Source organism: Podarcis cretensis (genome assembly GCF_951804945.1).
Source record: "Podarcis cretensis genome assembly, chromosome: 9".
In the NCBI taxonomy this organism is placed as follows: domain Eukaryota; kingdom Metazoa; phylum Chordata; class Lepidosauria; order Squamata; family Lacertidae; genus Podarcis; species Podarcis cretensis.
The window spans coordinates 13,690,302-13,712,464 of NC_137178.1; the positions used below are offsets into that span (position 1 = coordinate 13,690,302).

The following is a 22,163-nucleotide window of genomic DNA, read 5'->3' on the forward strand; positions in this document are numbered from 1 at the left end:
AGATTCCTCACCAACCTGTCTCATCTCTGCCTCTTGGCTCCCCTCCTCTTCAGCCTCCACTTCTGGTTCTGGTTCTGGACTGCTCTCTGCCACAGACTCTTCCTGCTCACTAAACCCTGTTTCCTTTTCAGCTTCCAATACCAGTTTGCTCCCTGTTCTCCCTCTGACTGCTCGTCATCATCCCACCACCAATCCTTCTGCCTCTGAGTCTTCTTCCCTTGGGGGTTACCTTTGGGGTTCCCCAGTTGGTACCTCCAGCCAGTCCATGACAAGACGCTGCCAAAAGAGAGCAGAAAGGAGGGCTGAGTGGATTTCTTCAACTCTTCACATTTCAGGAAGAGCAAGCTGTCCAAGAGCTGTATCTGGGTTGTTGCTCCAGCTCACCACAGGGAACCAAATTGCTCTGTCTGACACTTCAATGCACATTACAAATCAAAAGCCAGGGACTTCCACTCTCCTTCTGGATAAAGCAGGCTAATGTGTGTGCATGTTTTTAAAAATGTATTAAACATTAAGAATCAAAGCAGAGGATTAGAGCTACTGGGAAGTTCACTGTAAGGTCAGGATAACACAGGCTGTCAAGACGGAGCAGCAACAAAAATATTGAAATGCCTCTAATATATGCAGAGAGGGTTTGATGCCAAGAGAGCCATGAAGTTTTTTAGGTTAATGGAACAGAGCGGGAGAATCGGTGCAGATGGTGGTAGGCAGAAGGGGAAGAAGTCAGATCATTCCTTCCAGAAAAGGAAAATTGGCACATCGCACCTAGGGCTCTGGGATAGGTTGTGATGCTGTGAAGAAATTGCCAGCCCCCACAAAGAAGAGGGAAATTGACTTGATGAGGAGAGAAAGGGGGATGTTTTCAATCAGGGATAGGCAATCTAAGGCCCGGGGGCCGGATGCGGCCCAATTGCCTTCTCAATCCAGCCTGTGGACAGTCCGGGAATCAGCGTGTTTTTACATGAGTAGAATGTTCGCTTTTATTTAAAATGCATCTCTGGGTTATTTGTGGGGCCTGCCTGGTGTTTTTACATGAGTAGAATGTGTCCTTTTATTTAAAATGCATCTCTGGGTTATTTGTGGAGCATAGGAATTTGTTCATTTATTTATTTTTCAAAATATAGTCCGGCCCCCCCACAAGGTCTGAGGGGGGTGGACCGGTCCACGGCTGAAAAAGGTTGCTGACCCCTGCTTTAGATATTCCAGCTGCTGAATCTGCAGTCCTTAGGATAGAATTCCTGGCATCCTTGTCTACAGGAGAGTTCTGGAGCCTACTTTGGTAGGCAATTCTAAGCATGTTTGCAGGGACAACGGCCCCAGCTTCCTTATGGCAGTGGAAGAAAGCCCATAGCTCAGCAGTAGAGCATCTGCGTTGCATGCAGAAAACCCCCTGGCATCTCCATGTTGGCCTGAAATCCTGGAGAGTCACTTGGAGTTGGTGCTACTTTTCCGGAAAAAGAGGTGCCAAAACTCACCATGAACACTGGAATTTGCTGCCAAGGAGTGTGGTGGAGTCTCCTTCTTTGGAGGTCTTTAAGCAGAGGCTTGACAACCATATGTCAGGAGTGCTCTGATGGTGTTTCCTGCTTGGCAGGGGGTTGGACTCGATGGCCCTTGTGGTCTCTTCCAACTCTATGATTCTATGATTCTATGAACACCTCCCTCGTTCTCTTAGAAAGGCAATGGCGCCCAGCTGAGAGGTGCCAGAACTCAGTTCCAGTGAGTTCAGGCTGAGTGGGAAAAAGCCCTGCTTGCAGTCAGTTAGGATTTTTGCTGGTGGTGGCATCTGTCTGTCTCTGGAGACAATGGAAAAGTACACCTTCAGGGGTGAAGTCAAATTGTTCATGAGTTACAGCACCTGACGTGGCTGTAGAGGCTGATACAAGAGATAAGTCAGTGTAGATAATTCTCAGGTAGATGGATCACTGGTCTGAGAGATTATCCACACTTATATTTTGCCATAGTGTCTACCTGAACTGAGTTTTGGCTGGGGAAAAAAGCCCTGAATATTTCTATGGCAGTTCTGAAAAAACACGGGCCACAGTGAAGCGTTTTGAAGGCAACTGATTTCATGGAATAGTTGCACAGTTCTTCAGTTCCTCGCCTTGAACTTAACAAGGTTTAACAGTGCTTAACTTTGATGGAATTGTGCCCCCAGTTAAGATCAGGCTGCCAGCTTCCCAAGAGGAGTCAGGAAGAATGGATTGTTTGACTCCAGGTTTCCTGTGGCCAGAAGCTTATTAATTCAGCCTCTCTCTCTTTTTTAATAAAACATCTTGCTAAGCCTCTGAATGCCAGGTGCCCTGGGAGAGGTGCTGCGAAGATTGCAGAGGAATCTGCGTAGCGCTTCTCAGAGAGGCAACCACACAACCTGCCACAATGGCTTGGGCAGCCAAATCTATTCCACCAGCAGCGTGACACTTCATTTCAATAAAACCTTCAGACACACAAATTCTAGTGTTTGAAAAGCCTGGCAGATTGATGCATCTGAATCGTTTATGGTTACAAAACACCTAGATAAAATCACCTTGTGCAATTTTAAAGCCCCTTAACTCGACTCCTAAAAGCATGCCTTCATCTCCCACAATGCCCTTCACCCAAGCTGCTCACGATGGGGTGCAAATGTAAATCTAAAATGGGATAATCCTCTGATATGTCCCACTTTTCCTTAAGACGTCCCTATTTTCATGGGAGAAATGCTGGCAGGTATTGAGTTATCCAGTACAGTGGTACCTTGGGTTACATACGCTTCAGGTTACATACGCTTCAGGTTACAGACTCCGCTAACCCAGAAATAGTGCTTCAGGTTAAGAACTTTGCTTCAGGATGAGAACAGAAACTGTGCTCCAGCGGCCCGGCAGCAGCAGGAGGCCCCATTAGCCAAAGTGGTGCTTCAGGTTAAGAACAGTTTCAGGTTAAGTACGGACCTCCGGAACGAATTAAGTACTTAACCCGAGGTACCACTGTATTGAGTAATCCAACCCCCAATTTATTATGTTTTTATATATGATGGAAGCCACCCAGAGTGGCTGGGGCAACCCAGTCAAATGGGCAAGGTATATATAGTAAAATTATTACTGTTGTTGTTTAATGGGATGTACCTATTTTCACTGGAGAATGTTGGAGGGTAGGCAATACACAGACATTCCCATTTTCAGTATGAATTAAACTAGTTATACTTAACAACACCTGGGAAGCAATGCTCAAAGAGGTTTTCCATTTGTTCTGTGCTTTCCAGGCATGGATGCAACTGGTTTTGCCTTTGCACCACCATTTTTCCTGGGAAAACCTGCTCTTTACTGCTGAATCAGAGAAACCCACAACTTGATTTACATTTGCAGCAGTAAAGAGGGTTTTTTTCCTGGCGGGGGGGGGAGCAGCAGAGCAAGCAGACATGTGGATGAGCCCTTAAAAACTTTCGAGAAGCATTTATTTTATAAAAACCTATTTAATGATGCCAACTTTGAAAAGAGTAAGAGTAAAAAAGCAGACTGAAATGCAGTGTTGCGTCTTATTAAAACTGGCATAGAGAATTGGGGTTTTTTTTGTCGACTTTGATTCCATTTTTAAATAATACATGGCAGCCTTGCACTGAGCCATCAAAACACAACCAACTTTTGAGTTGTATCAAGATTTCTCTTCCAGTGCTGATTGCGGAGCCGTTTATTAACATTTCAGTCCTTTGTCAGGTCTTGTCCTTTAATATACCGAGCTATCAACTTGTCCAGTCAGATAGGAAAGAGAGACTTAAAAACAATTCAGGTTCAATATCGGGCAGCTTTTCAAAGACTGGATGCAATTTATTTCCTGCACGGATGTCCCGACCAATTCCTCCTGCCCTTTTCCCTTGACCTGCAATGTGCTTCCCTCCCATCTCATTTATTGAAGATTGTGACAGTATTTCATTTCCAACCATGGGTGAAAAGCAAAAAAAAAAAAAGTCTGCCAGCGGCCGTTGCGCCAATTATGTCTCTATCTCCTTTCCAAGAACCTCCAGGTTATGTTATCAAAATTTATCAGGAGCAGATTTATAGGAGATATTTTCTTTCCCCCACTTCCCCCCCCCTGCTGTCACTGAATCAACTTGACATCCAGTCTTGTCTCAGAGCCTGGCATGCTGTTAGCACAAAAGTGAGGGGGGGGTAGGGACAGTGAGCTGAAGAACGCCATGTAGAACATCTCAATACATTGCGAGACACCCAAAATCTTGTCCAGCTGCAATGGATGGATGTGCCTGAACTAAACACATTGCGGAGCCCTGCACACTTTAATGATATTCCCTAGCTGGGATGGATGGATGAAGAGATGTGTTTATGTGGGGTGTAAAGGGATCCCTGACCATTAGGTCCAGTCGCGGACGACTCTGGGGTTGTGGCGCTCAACAGCTTCCAGGTCATGTGGCCAGCATGACTAAGCCGCTTCTGGCAAACCAGAGCAGTGCTTGGAAACGCCGTTTACCTTCCTGCCGGAGCAGTACCAATTTATCTACTTGCACTTTGACGTGCTTTGAACTGCTAGGCTAGGCTCTGTGGTTTTTAGACCACAGCGCCACCGCGTATGTTTATAGAAATTTCTGACTTCATGTGCCCTGGAACGTAGCCTGCTGTGCAGAGGTAGGAGTCACACTGTTCCACTCCTTTTAATAATAATAATAAATAATAATAATTTTTTATTTATACCCCGCCCTTCCCGGTTCAAAAACCGGGCTCAGGGCGGCTAACAACAAATTTTAAACACTTTAAAAGCAGCATAAAATACAGTATAAAAACATGAATAACAATAAAAATCAAAAATCAATTAGATAATCCCTAGGGCTAGCTGGTTGAATTGGTCCTACTTGGCCAGCAAGGAGGCTAGGGGAGAATTAGCTGTGGGGACTCAGAGCGGGTGAGCAGGTTTTGCCTCTATACACAGCCACAACTGGCATGTGGATCTTGGAAAGTTGTTCACAACGTCTGGACTGGAAAAGATGCTCCTCAGCCCCTCATTAAGGGCTTTAACCCCTTTCGGCATGATCCTCTGCTGGCTTGCATAAGAAATCTTAAGAATCTCCCTACAACGTCCCTCCTCTCTGCTTATGACCTGCCTGGCTTCATTCTGCTCAAATTTAAGAGCGATGGTAGCATTTATATGGAAAACATGCCTGAGCATTCTTCACAGGCATTACCAAAGTATTCACACAAAGTATCCCCTTTTGATCCTGCCAACCTAGCAGTTCGAAAGCACGTCAAAGTGCAAGTACGGTAGATAAATAGGTACCGCTCCGGCGGGAAGGTAAACGTGTTTCCGTGTGCTGCTCTGGTTCGCCAGAAGCGGCTTAGTCCTGCTGGCCACATGACCCGGAAGCTGTATGCCGGCTCCCTCAGCCAGTAAAGCGAGATGAGCGTCGCAAACCCAGAGTCGGTCACAACTGGACCTAACGGTCAGGGGTCGCTTTTTCTTTACCTATCCCCTTTTGAGGATCGGTGGCTGAGGGGTAGCCACTTGCTAAGCCCATCCTTCAAGATCATGACTTCCCGGCTCACCACTCACACTCTCTGAGCTGCGTTGCTTCCACCAGATTTCATTTCAAGCGGAGGGGTTTGGCAAAATTAGGAAGCCCAGAGCTCATGAGACTCCGTGTTTTATTCATAACATTTGTGCGCCTGTACTTATCAAACATTGCTGGAATAAACAGGCATTAATTAAATAGCCAAAGAGCTCACAAACTGAGCAAACATCAATTAAGGGATTCCATCAAAAGCCTAATTAGAGAGCTCATTAAAAAAATTTCCAGCCCCTAAAGGAACTCCACCCTCAAACAAATTCCTACACAAATAAGCAAGAACTTGCTGCAATTGTGTCTAGACTCTGCTCAGTTGTGTCATACTGAGAACAGGATCATCATTTTAATAGCAATTGGGGGAAAGATGTATAAGTGGCTCTAAAAGTACGACCATGGGCAAAATCTACAAGTCCCACTTCACCATTTAAGGACATGAGAACTACTTCCCTTTACCCCCAACCAATGGGATGCGGGTGGCGATGTGGGTTAAACCACTGTGCCGCTTGGGCTTGCCGATCAAAAGGTTGGCAGTTCGAATCCCTGCAACAGGGTGAGCTCCTGTTGTTCGGTCCCAGCTCCTGCCAACCTAGCAGTTTGAAAGCACACAGTGCAAGTAGATAAATAGGTACCACTCCGACGGGAAGGTAAATGGTGATTCCATGTGCTGCCCTTGTTTCACCAGAAGCAGTTTAGTCATACTGGCCACATGACCCAGAAAAACTGTCTGCGGAAGCAGACAAACACCGGCTCTCTCGGCCTGTAAAGCGAGATGAGCGCCGCAACCCCAGAGTCATTCGTGACTGGACTTAATTGTCAGGGGTCCCTTTACCTTTACCTCCAACCAAGGTGCATACACCACAAACATTTAATGCAGGGGTTCCCAAGCTGTGGACCACAAGTGGTCTGCAAGATTCAATCAGGTGTTCTGTGAATTTGCAGCTAAAGATGGGAGACAACACCTCCATTGCATCCAATATTGATATTGATTATTAATTGTATTTTTATAGCTTCTTTCATTTCTTATGTACTGTGTTTTATTGTACTGCAATTTGACCTCCATGGAATTCATACCATGATACAACGAATACAGTATATGAGAAATAAAAGAAGCAATAAAAATACAATTGAAAATCATGCAGCATCTAGCAGTGCAAACTACAATTGCTACAACAGGCTGAAAAGATATTAAGTGGTCCACCTTTAGCAGTTTTGAAGTGGTCTGGGGGGAGATTTAAAACACTTTCCCCCTCCTTCACCCAAAGAATCCAGGGAATGGCAATTTGTCAAGCATTCTGGGAACTGTAGCTCTGAGAGGGGAAAACTACAGTTCCCAGAATTTGGGGTGGTGCTATTTAAATGTATGGTGTATATACTGCCTGAATGTTCCAGAAATGTCACAGTATAGATAGCCAGCACCTTCCCAGCATTGGATATTCAGAGATAAACTACCTTTGACTGCCGAGTTTCCATTTTGCACTATTATGGTCAATAGCCTGTGACACATCATTTGCTACTTTTAAAGATAATGTTAAAGCCATCTAACCAAGTGGCCAGTACAGTATCAGATTTTGTGTCCATGAACTCCTTATGTTATATCTGTATTAGAGGGGAACTACTTCCATTTGTTTCTCCTTAATCTACTTCCATTGGATTTAACTGGATGAACTCATTCAATTTTTTTCCACCTTCTTCGTAATTTTATACATCTTTGCTGTGTCTCCCTGCACACACACACACAAACAAACAATTTATCATATTTCATGTGGCAAAGGAACAGAACTTGTGGTTTTGGTTTGAAGGCTGTTGTACACAGGAGGGCCAAAAATTCACAGGAAGGTTAAAAGTACATGGGGATGTTTTGTTCAGGATGATGGTCACAGGAAGGTCAAAAGTTTAGGCACAGAGGTTTTGCTCATGTTTTTTCATAGGTGTTGTGGGGGGGGTTGCAATTAAGGGGAAATAGAAACTTATCAAAGTCTCTCCTCCTGATTCACTGAAAGTGGAGAAGAAGTCAAAATATTGTACAGTGGTACCTCAGGCTAAGAACTTAATTCGTTCCGGAGGTCCATACTTAACCTGAAACTGTTCTTAACCTGAAGCACCACTTTAGCTAATGGGGCCTCCTGCTGCCGCCGCGCCTCCGGAGCACGATTTCTGTTCTCATCCTGAAGCAAAGTTCTTAACCTGAAGCACTATTTCTGGGTTAGCGAAGTCTGTAACCTGAAGCGTATGTAACCCGAGGTACCACTGTACATACATCAATATGTTGCTGTTTAGTCGTTTAGTCGTGTCCAACTCTTTGTGACCCCATGGACCAGAGCACACCAGGCACTTCTGTCTTCCACTACCTCCCACAGTTTGGTCAAACTCATGCTGGTAGCTTTGAGAACACTGTCCAGCCATCTCGTCCTCTGTCGTCCCCTTCTCCTTGTGTCCTGAATCTTTCCCAACATCAGGGTCATTTCCAGGGAGTCTTCTCTTCTCATGAGGTGGCCAAAGTACTGGAGCCTCAGCTTCACGATCTGTCCTTCCAGTGAGCACTCAGGGCTGATTTCCTTCAGAATGGAGAGGTTTGATCTTCTCTCAAGAGTCTCCTCCAACACCATAATTCAAAAGCATCAATTCTTCGGTGATCAGCCTTCTTTATAGTCCAGCTTTCACTTCCATACATCACTACTGGGAAAACCATAGCTTTTACTATACGGACCTTGGATAAGCCGAAAGGTTGTGGAGTCAGAAGCTTGAAAATTTGGAGGTGAAGAATTGCAAGAAATAAAAAGAGATGGAACACTTTAAGAGATCCAAAACACTGGAAAGTGCCAGAGTGCACAGGAAGTAACCAGGAGGGGCAAGGAAGAGACCAAGAAGCTGAACTAAGGGATGAAAATTGATAAGTACTGCCTTGGTTAAGGAAACAGTGCAGCGGAGGTATAGCTGTTTTGATTTTGTTCTAATAGGTAACCACTCAAACTCACCCGCCCTCTGAAGGTTAAACCAAACATCAGCAGTCATTTTCACTCTGCCTGCCCTGAAACTTACAAATATCACCGGACTGAATACTGATCCCAAATCAGACAATTGCAGCACCACGGACAGCAACCTGTGCTACAGTAAAAGCAAGGGCAAGATAAATGAGATTTTTCATTTACCGGTTCATGTGTCCATTGCTTCCTGTTGAATGTCGTATCCTAAGAAGAGGCAAATCTATTCTTCCTCTGGGGCACCCCTATGAAAGAATATAGTCTGAAGAGGGGAGCGGGACTGCTACCGATATTCTAGTAGGGCTGTTTGTGCTTGGAACTTGCTGTAAGTCATTTTTTTTAAAAAAAACCAGTTATTCCAAAAAGCAACCTATAAATGATTAAACAATTAAGATTAAGAGATTATGTTCTTCAAGTCCCTTTTAGCTGATTCAAGTGAAAAATTGACATCATAAAAAATCTAACGGGCAGAGGGGCAGAGTGAATTGGTGAGTGGTGGGCTTGCAGTTTGTTTCTTCTTCTGGATGTTGAAAGCTGGGCTCAGCACAAATGTCAAGAAGAGGATGTTAATGAAGATAGAGAATTCTCCAGCAACCCAGAAATTAGATTCAGCAGATTATCTTTCTGGGCCTGAACCGTACTTCCCCTCTCCTTTTCAAGGAGCGGAATCCACACATGCTAAGATGCGGAAACAACAAACCCCAAATACACATTTTCTTCGGCTTTCAAGGGGTGGAGGGAATGTGGTTTGATTATGCATGCACATTAGAGCAGGCATCCCCAACCTTTGGCCCTCCAGATGTTTTGGCCTACAACTCCCATGATCCCCAGCTAACAGGACCAGTGGTCAGGGATGATGGGAATTGTAGTCCAAAACATCTGGAGGGCCAAAGGTTGGAGATGCCTGCATTAGAGACTTGCATCCAGTCGAAATGTGAGAGAGGGACTTGCAGCATATGCATCTTTACTCAGAAGTCCCAGCTTACTCTCTGGAAAGTGTGCATCGAATTAGAGCCTTAAACTGAGTTTTTGCATCTTTGTGATGTCCTGCTGTTTAAGTTACAGGCAACCAGGCAGAGGGCCTTCTCGGTAGTGGCACTCGCCCTGTGGAACGCCCTCCCACCAGATGTCAAAAAGAACAACAACTACCAGACTTTTAGAAGACATCTGAAGGCAGCCCTGTTTAGGGAAGCTTTTAATGTTTGATGTATTACTGTATTTTAATGTTTTTTTGGAAGCCGCCCAGAGTGGCTGGGGAAGCCCAGCCAGATGGGTGGGGTATAAATAAATTATTATTATTATTATTATTATTATTATTATTATTATTGTTGTTGTTGTTATTATTATTATTATTATTATTATTATTATTATTATTATTATTTCCATCCTCATCTCTGTATTGCTTCTGCTGTTTTCAAATGTGGGAGAGACACCCTCTTCAAGCAGGAAAGCCTAGATCAGCGATGAGGAACCTGTTGATGGACCACAGAGACCAACAGGGGTGCCAACTTGAACAAAATATTGGGGGGCAGGTAAGCCCCACCGTGCATAATCAATCACATGACATGGTACATGCATGCCATTTGAATGGCAACTCTTGTGGGGGCGCCCTCTCAAATATTTTATTGGGGAGGGGGCAAAGACCCCTCGGCCCCTAGGAGTTGGACCCTATGAAGGCCATCACCTGACCATACTGGATGGGGCTGATGAGAGTTCAACAGCATATAGAGGGCCACACATTCCCCATCCTGTGCCTGGATGCAAACTCGGAGCAGGTCCTGGAAGAAGTTATGGGGGCATGGCTGACTCCCTGCACACAAGCACTTCCAGCGGTGAGGTTCTGTTGCAGATCCCACTTATTAGTGATACTGGAGTGGGGCTAGGGAACTTTGGCCCTCCTGATGTTACTGGACTTCCACTAGCCCCAGCCATCATGGCCAAGGCTGATGGGAGTTGTAATCCAACAACATCCCCCACCCCTGTACTAAAGGAATACAGTGGTACCTTGGTTTTCAAGCTTAATCCGTTCCAGAAGTCCATTCCAAAACCAAAGCGTTCCAAAACCAAGGCGCGCTTTCCCATAGAAAGTAATGCAAAATGGATTAATCCGTTCCAGACTTTTAAAAACAACCCCTAAAACAGCAATTGAACATGAATTTTACTATCTAACAAGACCACTGATCCATAAAATGAAAGCAATAAACAGTGTACTGCAGTCACACAATCAGTCTATCAGTAGCTGAACTGGGTTCCACACAGTCACAAAAATGAAAAAAAAGAGCCACAAGGATGCAAAATAAATAGCAAAAACAGACAGACCTCAGGGTAACACTCAAAACAAAAGCGTAACACTCAAAACGGAAGTGTGGCACTCAAAACAGAAGCATAACACTCAAAACGGAGCATGTTTGGCTTCCGAAAAACATTCGCAAACCACAACACTTACTTCCAGGTTTGCAGTGTTCGGGTTCCAAGTTGTCTGAATACCAAGGCGTTTGAGAACCAAGGTACCACTGTAGTCTGACGCTAAGCAAAGATGACTCTGAGAAATTTGCTAGTTTGGAGAAGTACGCAATCTGCTCAAAGCCCCTTTGAGAAGAAGTGGGGTAGAAGTATAATGAGGAAAGAAACTTCACCTTTCTCTCTCGAATAAACAACATGTGGACTTCACAAGCTAAATATGATACCGGAGTCAAAAGTAACTACATCGCCATGGGAATCCCCACTCATCCGCCTTGGTACCCGGGATTTCTTGATGCAGGATGCAAAAGACTGAACCTGCACTTTGACATGCAAGCCATATGCTCTGCTATAGATGCAAAGCTCTCTCTGTTCCTGCCTGTCACTTCAGGGATCTTTTCGAGGCTGATCTATCTAGCCTCAGGGCTTGTTATTAATATTGTCATCTAAACCCCCCCAGAGGAAAGAAGTGTTTCGTCTCCACAGGGGTTCACAGTGCAATGCTTCATCTTAAGAACACCAGCAAACAATGATCATTTCACTCTTTTTTCTCTCTCCCCACCAAGCCTTCTTTCAAAGGCAATGTTAACTGAGGGAGGCTTGCTCAGGAATAAGTTGCAAATAAAAAGGCGCAGGATTTCAATGCAAAAGCATGGGCCAAATGAGAAATTGGTCAGGGGCTTCTGCAGGGCAGCTTGAACCACTCTTTCAGCGCAAACCTACTATTGCCAAGGTCACCCAGTATCAAACTAGATGCGATGATATCCAGATCTTCGGGTGAATGCAGCTGTTGGCTCAAAGAAAACTCAGATGATTTGCCTTAAGCAAAGCATTTCTTTAAAATAAAAAGGGGAGAAGGGGCAGGGGAACTGGGGTGTGATGCAAAAGATGTGAGGCTCAGGAATGGGGACCTAACTGAGATCCTAGGCTGCATGCACACCACACCTTTAAGCCACCTTCCCACCCCTAAATAATCCTGGGAGTTGTAGTTCGCAACGGGTGCTGGGAATTAATAGCACTCTGCAGGGTAAGTGACAAGATTCTTTGGGAGAAGCCAGGTGTTTTAAATGTCCAGTATGTAGATGGCCTTATTTATTGGAGGTGCCAGGAACCGGACCTGGGGCGTTAGGGCCAAACTACATCTTACACCAAGAAACCCGTGTTTAATTCCTCATTTTTATTTCCCTAAATGTGGAGGTGAGGTCATTGCAAATTTAATCCTCCAGGTAGTGTGAGCTAGGGACATACAGTGCTACCTCGGGTTAAGAACTTAATTCGTTCTGGAGGTCCGTTCTTAACTTGAAACTGTTCTTAACCTGAGGTACCACTTTAGCTAATGGGGCCTCCCACTGCTGCTGTGCTGCCGGAGCCCGATTTCTGTTCTCATCCTGAAGCAAAGTTCTTAACCCGAGGTACTATTTCTGGGTTAACGGAGTCTGTAACCTGAAGCGTCTGTAACCCAAGGTATCACTGTATAAATTTGTTTCCTCTGTTTCTACTTTCCCAATTTAAATTCACCCCGCATCCCTGCTTTTTTGCTCCGTGGTGGGAAAATACAGGTGTGATACACGGGGACCTATATTTTCTCCCCTGCGGACCAAAGTAGAAGCTTGAGTGGGGCAATTTAGATTGGGGAAAACAGCAGGGAGGCAAATAGTTAAATGCCCCCCCCCAGCCCTCACGCTGCTTCCCCATTTATACCAGCAGCACACAGGCACACACGCTCTGTTGTATCAAAGTCAGGCTCTCCTGGAGAAACTCCTTGCTGGCCCCTTCTACACTCAAAGCATGTCCTCTGCGGCTGAGCTACAACCCCTCGCCCTACATCCAATCCCAGAGACTAGTTTGTATGCCATGAAGCTTTCCCCAGCCCTTCTTCTCCCTCCTGGAAATCCACGATAGTTTTGCAATGGATTTCCCCTGCAAGTGGGATTATTGCTGCTCAGCTATTTCCACTGGCTGCCTATATTTGCAGTGAGATTAATGAATCCTTTATTAAAGCCCCTGCTATTGAGATTGAACTTTATTCACGGCAAACTGGGCGGCGTGTAAAGCTATGCATAGTTTTAATTAGTCCATTTCCATCAGAGGCCTTCGGCTTGAGGTTCGGGGAAGGAATCTGAGTGGCTGTCAATAAATTAAACCATTACATGGATGCCGCAATAGTCCCTTCTCTTTATTCACTGCTGAAAGCTCTATATATAGGACACCTAGAAACCCAAAGTGATTCATCAAAGAGTCCATTATTCTGCAGGAGCTTAGGCTTTTCTGCTTCTCAGTGGGATTCCTGTTTCTTTGAGGGCTGCGTTCAAGGCATAAATTCAACAGATGAAGACGGGTTCCAGGCCCCTGAAAAACAGAATATATCTCCTACTCCTAAGCACCCATAAGCCCCTCTGTGTGCCTATTGGGTTTCCCAATAGGAGATTAGGGGAATCTGCCAGTATACTGGTGACCATTGAAGGACTTTCTCCATCTACAGCAGCCATGGGGAACCCTGTGACTCTCCAGAGGTTGCTGGACTCCAAAAGGGCTGTCTTTGGTGTTTCAAATTTCAGCAACACCCTGTGCTAGGCCAAAATTCAGCACACGACCCTGCCTCTCACCTTCGGTTCTGCTCAATTCACTATGTCATAGTTGCATAGCCCTGTGACTCCCACTAGCAGTGGCGTAGCACAGGAGTGCAGGGGGGGCCGGCCGCACCGGGCGCAACATCTGGGGGGGGCACGCTCGCCGCCTCCGGAGTCGCCAAAGAGCCTCGGGCGCAGGCTGTAGCAGAGCCCCATGTCTCGCGGAACCGACGAGCTGTGCGCGCATCCGGGCTGAAGGCGTCCGGCAGGCAGCGGCTCTCAGCGCTCGCCGCGGTCCCCGCACGTCAGGGCCGCGGAGGGCGCGCCAGGCAGCCCCTCCTCACAGCCCCGCCGCCGCCACTGCTGCTGCAGCTGCTGGGCCATGTTGCATTTTCCTCGCCTCTCTGCCCTCCTCCTCCGGGCAAGTGGCATCGTTTGGGCGGCAGCGCCAGCAACTTGCCTCAGATCACCTGACATGGACCCGCTGCCGCCGCCATGGCTACCTTACCGTAAATACCCCAGCCCAGGCAGCAGCAAGAAGAAGCTGGCAGCGGCGGCAGGTTAGGGGTTAGGGGCGCAAATTACTTGCCTTGCCCCGGGTGCTGACAACCCACGCTATGCCGCTGCCCACTAGGCTCGGCGCCCAGTGCGGCAGAACTGGTCACACTGCCCTAAATCGACCTCTGACTCCAACTATAATTATATGATTCTAATATCCTATGAAACACCCGTTACTCAAGCTTTAGTTTCAGGTTGAGCTCCTAGGCAACATCATGCCAAAGGCTTCCCCTTTCTCCAAAATTGGAGGCACCATCCCTGGTTAGTTTATTTATTTGCATATATTTATGAAAACATTGGGACGTGGGTGGCACTGTAGGTTAAACCACAGAGCCTAGGACTTGCCAATCAGAAGGTCGGCGGTTCGAATCCCCGCGACAGGGTGAGCTCCCGTTGCTCGGTCCCTGTTCCTGCCAACCTAGCAGTTTGAAAGCACGTCAAAGTGCAAGTAGATAAATAGGTACCACTCCAGAGAGAAGGTAAACGGTGTTTCTATGCACTGCTCTGGTTCACCAGAAGCGGCTTAGTCATGCTGGCCACATGACCCGGAAGCTGTACGCCGGCTCCCTCGGCCAATAAAGCGAGATGAGCGCCGCAACCCCAGAGTCGGCCACGATTGGACCTAATGGTCAGGGGTCCCTTTATTAAAACATTTATTGGCAGTTCTTCAACCACCACTCAGAGAGCATCTTACAAAAGAGGGAAAGAAAAAAAAACACAATAAGACGTAACAGGCAAATTTGGCAGACACTTAACAAGTCCTGCATAAATGAACACACATCAAATGGCGTAGGGCAGTGATGACCAAACTTGGCCCTCCAGCTGTTTTGGGACTACAATTCCCATCATCCCTGACCACTGGTCCTGTTAGCTAGGGATGATGGGAGTTTGTAGTCCCAAAACAGCTGGAGGGCCAAGTTTGGCCCTCGCTGGTAGACAAATGAAAATAAAACCACCGTCTTTTTTCTCTCTTAAAAGTGAAAACAGACGATGTCAGGCAAACTTTTCTGGGGACAGACTTCCATGAAAAGGTGCTATGACTGAAAATATCCATCTCTATTCACAATGGCTACACAGACACCATAAATTTAAAACACATATGATCCCACCCACCCCTCGAAATCCTGGGAGCTATAGTTCACTTTTCACAGGGCTATAATTCCCAACACCCTCAAACTACAGTTCCCAAGATTCTTGGGAGGTGCTTTAAATGTTCCTTGAATTTCTACCACCCACTTTACTTTACATGTTGAATGAATTAGGGATATGTGATTCAGGATTCCTGGGTCCTAAGCTTTTAAAGCCAGCACTTGGCATTGTGCTTGAAAATGAACACACACACCAGCTCAGTCTTCCTCTCGGACGTCAGAGTCACAAGACTGTACATATCTCAAAATTTGCAGTACTGGATCTAAAACCTGCTGGAAATGTAAAGAAAAAGATGGTACATTTTATCATATGTGGTGGGAATGCAAAAGAGTTAGAAATTGGGAAATGGGAAATGATATATAATGAATTGAAAAAAAATGTTTACAAAGACTTTGGTTAAGAAGCCAGAAGCATTCCTCCTAGGAATTTTAGATCAAGATTTTAAAAAAAAGAAAATTTGAAATTTTTTATGTATTCAACAACAGCGGCAAGAATTATATTAGCACAAGCTTGGAAGACAGAAGAAATACCAATGAAAGAACAATGGCAAGGAAAACTAATGGAATATGCAGAACTGGCAAAATTAAGTGATAAAATACATGGAAAGGATAACAAAGACTTTAAAAGAGAATGGGAACCATTTACAACATATATGAAGAAATAACATAATTGGACTCACTGGCAGGGTTTGAATAAACAAACACAATGGTATATAACAAAAAGTAAGATTATATGTATTGGGGAAAATTGGGGAAACAACACGCAGGGTGAGTAATGTGGAAATAAAACAAAATGGGAATATGAGGGAGGTCCGGGGAGGAGGGGGGAAATATGGAAAATTGTTAGAGAAATATTGTTAGAGAATGTATACATGGGAAAACCATGTATCCAAAGATACATTTGAAACATCAAACACGCATGCAGAGAAACTAAAGGCCTCTTTCATCCAACACACAAAAGCAATTCCAGACGAAGAAAGTATCAAATAGAATTAGAAACGCTTGCTAATTCACCCTCTGTTCTTCCCCGAGTACCAAATGCTTCCCGACACTCAACTTGATGATGCTGAAGCCTTTTGTGCTGTCAGATGTAGGCGCTGCCAGAGGAGCCAGCTAATTTTAGATGACCCCAAGAGCTGGTTGGCTGGGCCTGGGCCTTTTGATGGGAATTTTGGGCGGCAGCAAATTGCTTTCGTGGATCTGAAGTGTGCATGGCACGGGATGCCAAAACGTTGCACAGAATATATCTTGAAGTGAAATAACAATAATTTATTTTTTTTAATAATATTTATTGAACATTTTCAAATATAACAGAAAAATGAAAAAAAAGAAAAAAAAAAGAAGTTTTATATCCTTATTTTCATTAACATCCTTCCAGGACTTCCCCTCCCCACCCCCTCTTGTATTCCAATTCCTTCAAATAAATTCAACAAGTTCTTACCCCAAATTTTAAACTTATTACAATTAACCCAATGTTAAAAATGTTTTTCCCTCCCCTAAAAATCGACCTCGCTCCCTTCCACGAGTTCCCCTTTTAAATATGCAGAACAAATTAAATTAAAAGAAAATAGAAAAAAGAATAAAGTATAATTTAACACCCTTTGGATTCCAAATTTCCCTCCCCCCTTTTCCGATTGCGTTCCCCAATGTCCATCAATGCCTGTTGTCGTCCTGGAGATCCCACATCTAGGCCGAGATCCTTGCCAAGTCCACTTTGCCGTCTTTTTAATAGTCTTTGCCGTCTTTTAGATCATCTTTAATTTCGAACGTCCAATCTTGGAAAGACTTTATCTCAAAAAGGACCATTTCTTCAATCCAGATCTCTATATTTAAGAGTAAAAACTCCAATTTTATTTCTTTAGACCTTTCAAATCTGGATGTCCCAAATGTACCCACTTCCAGCTTTATCCAATTCTTGTTGTTCATATTATTATTATTCTCTCTCCTCACTTTTCTCCAATTTCTTTTCCTGCTCTCCTGCAAAAATGTTCCAATTCCAAAAGCTTCTAAATCCCCTACAGAGGCTTTGTTATTCAGGAACAAAACTTTACGTCAAGTCCCTTCCATTCTTCAATAGATAAGTCTATTGTCTCCTTTAGTGTAGAGACCTCTGTAGACAAAATAGTGTTCCATTTCTGCAGTTTCCCAGGAGATAAAAAGTCCAATTCAAATTCCATACCAGCAATGCTTGTAATGTCCCACAGCCCCTCTAGAGGGATTATAATAACTCAGTTTCCTTCCAGATCACACCCAACAGTCAAAATAGCTTGTTATTCCTTGTTTTAATTTATATCTAATTTGTAACAAATGTAACCGGCAAAGTCCTCGTAACAAAGTTCTCTCTTTTTTTTATTCTTCAGCTTTGACAGCTCCTTTGACAGCTGTCAAAGCCTCTGTTTCTCCTCTCCCGGCACTCTCACGGTCCGCTCCCGGTTCCCGGGGGGGGGTTGCATTTTAGCTCAGGTTCTACTTTTCTCCTCCAGCCCAGTCTTATAATTTTCCATCGTGAAATTAATAACTTTATCAAACTTAGGTAGCACTCGATCTTAGTTGTTAAATCCTTTGCTTTAACTCCTCTACGACAGGGGGGAGGCTGACTTCCTTTTTGCACCTCCCCCGCTCACTCCGAATTTAAAATTTAAAATCTTTTCCCTTTTTAAGTCCAGTTTCCAATTACTCACGGGTTGTTCTTTTAATCCGAATTTTCAATAGAAGAAGTCAGCGCTCTCCGCCAAATGGCATGCGTCTTCGCTCGGCAGGGGAAGCGGAGGACTCATAGCACCACACACACACACCCCCGGCACCCACTCCGTAGCCTTTAAAAAGGCTCCTTCGTGAGTCGGGGGGCGCAAACGGTGCCCGCCGAGTCACCATGCCCATGGGTTTCAGTGCCCATGGTTTTTGAGGGTCCCCGCGACGCCGACGCGGTAGAACCCAGCCCCTGCCGAGCAGGCTCCCTCCGGAGCTCGGAGGGAGTCCGCCATTCGGCGATGGCGCCAACCCGGAAGTCGAAATAACAATAATTTTTAAATGTCCTCCTACACATGTGTCTAATGAAGAAGCAAAAGCTTGCAGTGCTCGAAGTCCTGTTCTTCAGTAGCTCCTGCCATGGCTTGTGAGGCCATCACAGATAAGGCCCTGCTCCTTGCAGACATTATTCTAACCATCTCAGACTATTGAGTTCAAAGCAGCGTGTCATTCGATGATCACATTGTGGTGGGGAAGAGAAGGGTTCTGATGGGACAAGTTATCCCCAAAGGTCTTCTGGACCAAGGGGCTTTATAAGCAAAAGCCCATCGCTTTGAATTGTGCTCAGAAACTAATCGGGACCTAGTATAATTCCTTCACCACAGCAGTTTCATGCTCCCATCAAGTCCCTTGCATCTTTAACTGGATAATGGTACACACGCCCGGCTTTCTCCCACAGCTGAGCATCTGAAACTTCTCATAAAAGTGATTTGCAAAAGAGGCAATTATATCCTTGTCAGCTGCAAAAACCAGCCATCACCTGTTGCCATTTTTAAAAAAGTTTTAATTGGGTTTTTAAAAACTAGTTCCCCAAGTAGATTTCTCCCAGCCACAGACCTAATCATCCCATCAGAGTCTGAAGTCTAGAAGTATATTTTTCTTTCTCTCTTTTAAAGTACAAATTGCTTCCTCCAAGGTAGAAGGGGGGGGGGACCTAAATAGGTGGAGTCTTGTAGGGACTGTACAAGTTGCCATCTAAGCATCTGATGCATGCTCTGTGCTGTCTGCTGAGAGGAGTAAATTTGCTTCTTCTTATGCCCCCTCCTTGTGTATTTGTCAATAAGCACATATTACAAAGGCAGAGACATCACCTTGCCGACAAAGGACCATATAGTTAAAGCTATGGTTTTCCCAGTAGTGATGTATGGAAGTGAGAGCTGGACCACAAAGAAGGCTGATCGCCGAAGAATTGATGCTTTTGAATTATGGTGCTGGAGGAGACTCTAGAGAGCCCCATGGACTGCAAGAAGAGCAAACCTCTCCATTCTTAAGGAAATCAGCCCTGAGTGCTCACTGGAATGACAGATCGTGAAGCTGAGGCTCCAATACTTTGGCCACCTCGTGAGAAGAGAAGACTCCCTGGAAAAGACCCTGATGCTGGGAAAGATGGAGGGCACAAGGAGAAGGGGACGACAGAGGACGAGATGGTTGGACAGTGTTCTCGAAGCTACCAGCATGAGTTTGACCAAACTGGGGGAGGCAGTGGAAGACAGGACTGCCTGGCGTGCTCTGGTCCGTGGGGTCACAAAGAGTCGGACACGACTAAACGACTAAACAACAACAACACAAAGGCCCCACAACTCTTCAGAACCCCTTCCTCCAAAAGGAAAATAAACATGGCAGTGCTTGTTAATTAGGTCCTTTCTGGGCTTATATTTTGGGTTCTGGGGAGCCTGTGTGGAAGAAGAAGGTCTTATCGTACAAAAACACAGGGCCAACAAAAGAAGGGTGATTCCTGTAAAGCCATTAACTCAAGAGCCTATCAAAGCCTAACTGCACCACAGGTGTGTTTTAGAGCAGCCCAGGTGAGCCATCAGTGAAGCCTGGATGAGCTGAGAGCACACCCTAAAACATCACCCAGAATCCCTTGCAGTGGATTCCCAGGTTCCCTGGTGCAGAGAGCTAGAAAATCAGTGGCTTAAGGCTTCTGTCCCAGGAACTCAGCCCAGTGTGTCTTCCAAGAAAACATCCTTAGCACTGGGCTGCTATAATATTCCTCCCTGCCTCCACTTTTGTATTCAAATTTCTGCTGACAAAGAGCTGAGGACAGCACAAAATACACTGGGCTTAATCTTTACTTTTGCCATAAATCGTGCTTATTGCTCGCTGCCTTCCTGTCATTGTTGGCTGCAAGTTGCCTGTGCTGGACTGGCTGGAGGTGGCATGATCCCAAACATGGGGCCAAAACTCCATACTATGGGTGGATTTACTATATATCTGTGTATCTCCTTTCCGCGGGGAGACGTAAGTGGGAGTGGCCTCTTTTGAGCCTCACCACAACCCAGTGAGGTAGGTTAGCCTGAGAGACAGTGACAGACCCAAGGCCACACCAGGTGGAGCAGGCATAGCTCAGTTGGTAGCATACAAGACTCTTGATCTCAGGGTTGTGGGTTTGAGCCCTGCATTGGGCCAAAGTTTACTGCATTGCAGGGGGTTGGACTAGATGATCATTGTGGTCCCTTCTTACTCTACAATTCTATGGAACCCGGGGGTTCCTTGCCCATATGCAGCATTATTGGGGGGGAGAGCCATAACTCAGTGGCAGAGCATCAGTTCTGGCATCTCCAGGTAAGGCTTAGAGAGAGCTTTGACTAAAATCCTGGAGAGACACCAACAATCAGTGGGTCCCCAGATGTTGTTGGACTACAACTCCCATCATCCCTGAGTGCTGGCCTTGCTAGCTAGGGGTGATGGGAGTTGTAGTTCAACAACATCTGGGGACCCACAGGTTGAGAAAGGCTGGTTTAGACAGCACCGAGGAAGATAGACCAGTGGTCTGACTCAGGACAACACAGCTTCCTGTGTTCCTGCGTACGCATATAAATCTACACATTCCAACTTTAGAAGTCGTGCCGTCTAAGCAAGACGGAACCTCGCCAAAAGATGCAAAAACCAGCTTTTAAACTCCTAAATACAAGGCCTAGGAGCTGAGCCAAAGTTGGCCAAAGTCATCTCAGGTTCTTATTTGCGAGAATCGTCTTGCATCGCTGATACTTAGAAAGCACACACGAGTCTGCAACCTTTTCCCCCCCCTCTGTCGTTTTCCAGCTCCGCCACAGTTAAAATACACCACCTTCATTCACATTCTGGACCTTGTGTTCCCCTCTACACACACACACACACACACACAGACACACACACACACATGCATTTGAGACTTTACTGGAAGTCACTTTCTAGTTCAAGTGCAATTTCCTTTGGGGAATCAACAGAGGATGCAGACTTTACACCGAAAACCTCTTCCTAGACTAACAAGTGCCCTGGCTCCTTTCTCCGCCCGCCTGCCCCCCCCCCGCCACCGCACCAGGATGATTTCAGTCCTCCAGAGAAGCAGGCGGGAAATATCCCTGCTTGGGGGAAAGCTACAGATATCCCCAGCATGTGCTGCGGATGTCAAGACGGTGCAATTAAACTCCAGTCAACTGACAGCTAACACATTGATGTGTCAAGTGGAAGTCAGTTCTGCTTTTGCGTTGAAGAACCACAGGTGGGTCCATCTCCTCCACAACCACCACCACCCTTCTTTTTACCCCACCCAGAAGGCAGGCTGGCTAGCACTTGGAGGGGTGGGGGTGGCTGTGATGACCGAAGAGCCCAGATCTGGCCAAAGGACCATTGAGGCATTTTGAAGAAGCAAGCAAGCACAAATGCAACAAGGATATCATCAGATTTTTTTAGCTTGCACCTGCACCCTGCAAAACCCCCTGGCGCTTACCTCGAACATGGGGGAGTGTCCCTTGCCCGGCAATGTGCAGCCCAGAAGCACCGCAAGAAACTTTGCCATATACAAGCAGAGAGGAAGGGTTTTCGCCAGAGATCTTGTTGACACAGGTAGAATATCCTTTGAAGGCGTAGCAGCAGCGGCGGCAGCAGAGGCAGAGGCAGAGAAAGAGGGGTGCTTGCTTAGAGCCAAGCCTTGGCCATTCCTTCCAGGAGAGAGAGAGTCTTGTTTATCCAAGCTCTTCCTTCCCCACCATTGTGCCAAGGAGATGGTGCGATTGTGCGGAGGGTCCCCTCCTGACTCGCCCAGGTCTGAAGCGGCCTTAATTTGCGAGAGGTAAGGCAGGAATTGGACAGATCCGCGGCAAAAGAGGGGACCAGAGCTGTGTGATGCTTGCTTCCAGCCTTTCCCAGCAAATGTCACTATTACTAC

At 45.8% G+C, this 22,163-nt stretch overlaps 1 protein-coding gene across 1 annotated transcript in view; it reads right to left on the bottom strand.

Moving 5' to 3' along the window:
- RASGEF1B (RasGEF domain family member 1B) overlaps positions 1–21,821 on the bottom strand; it is a 257,156-nt gene extending 235,335 nt beyond the window's left edge. Inside the window, exon 1 of the mRNA XM_079990862.1 lies at positions 21,726–21,821. Within this exon, the coding sequence (XP_079846988.1) occupies positions 21,726–21,794 (69 nt within the window). The 5' untranslated portion in view covers positions 21,795–21,821. The remainder of the gene's footprint in view (positions 1–21,725) is intronic.
- Between the last annotated feature and the right edge of the window lie 342 nt (positions 21,822–22,163).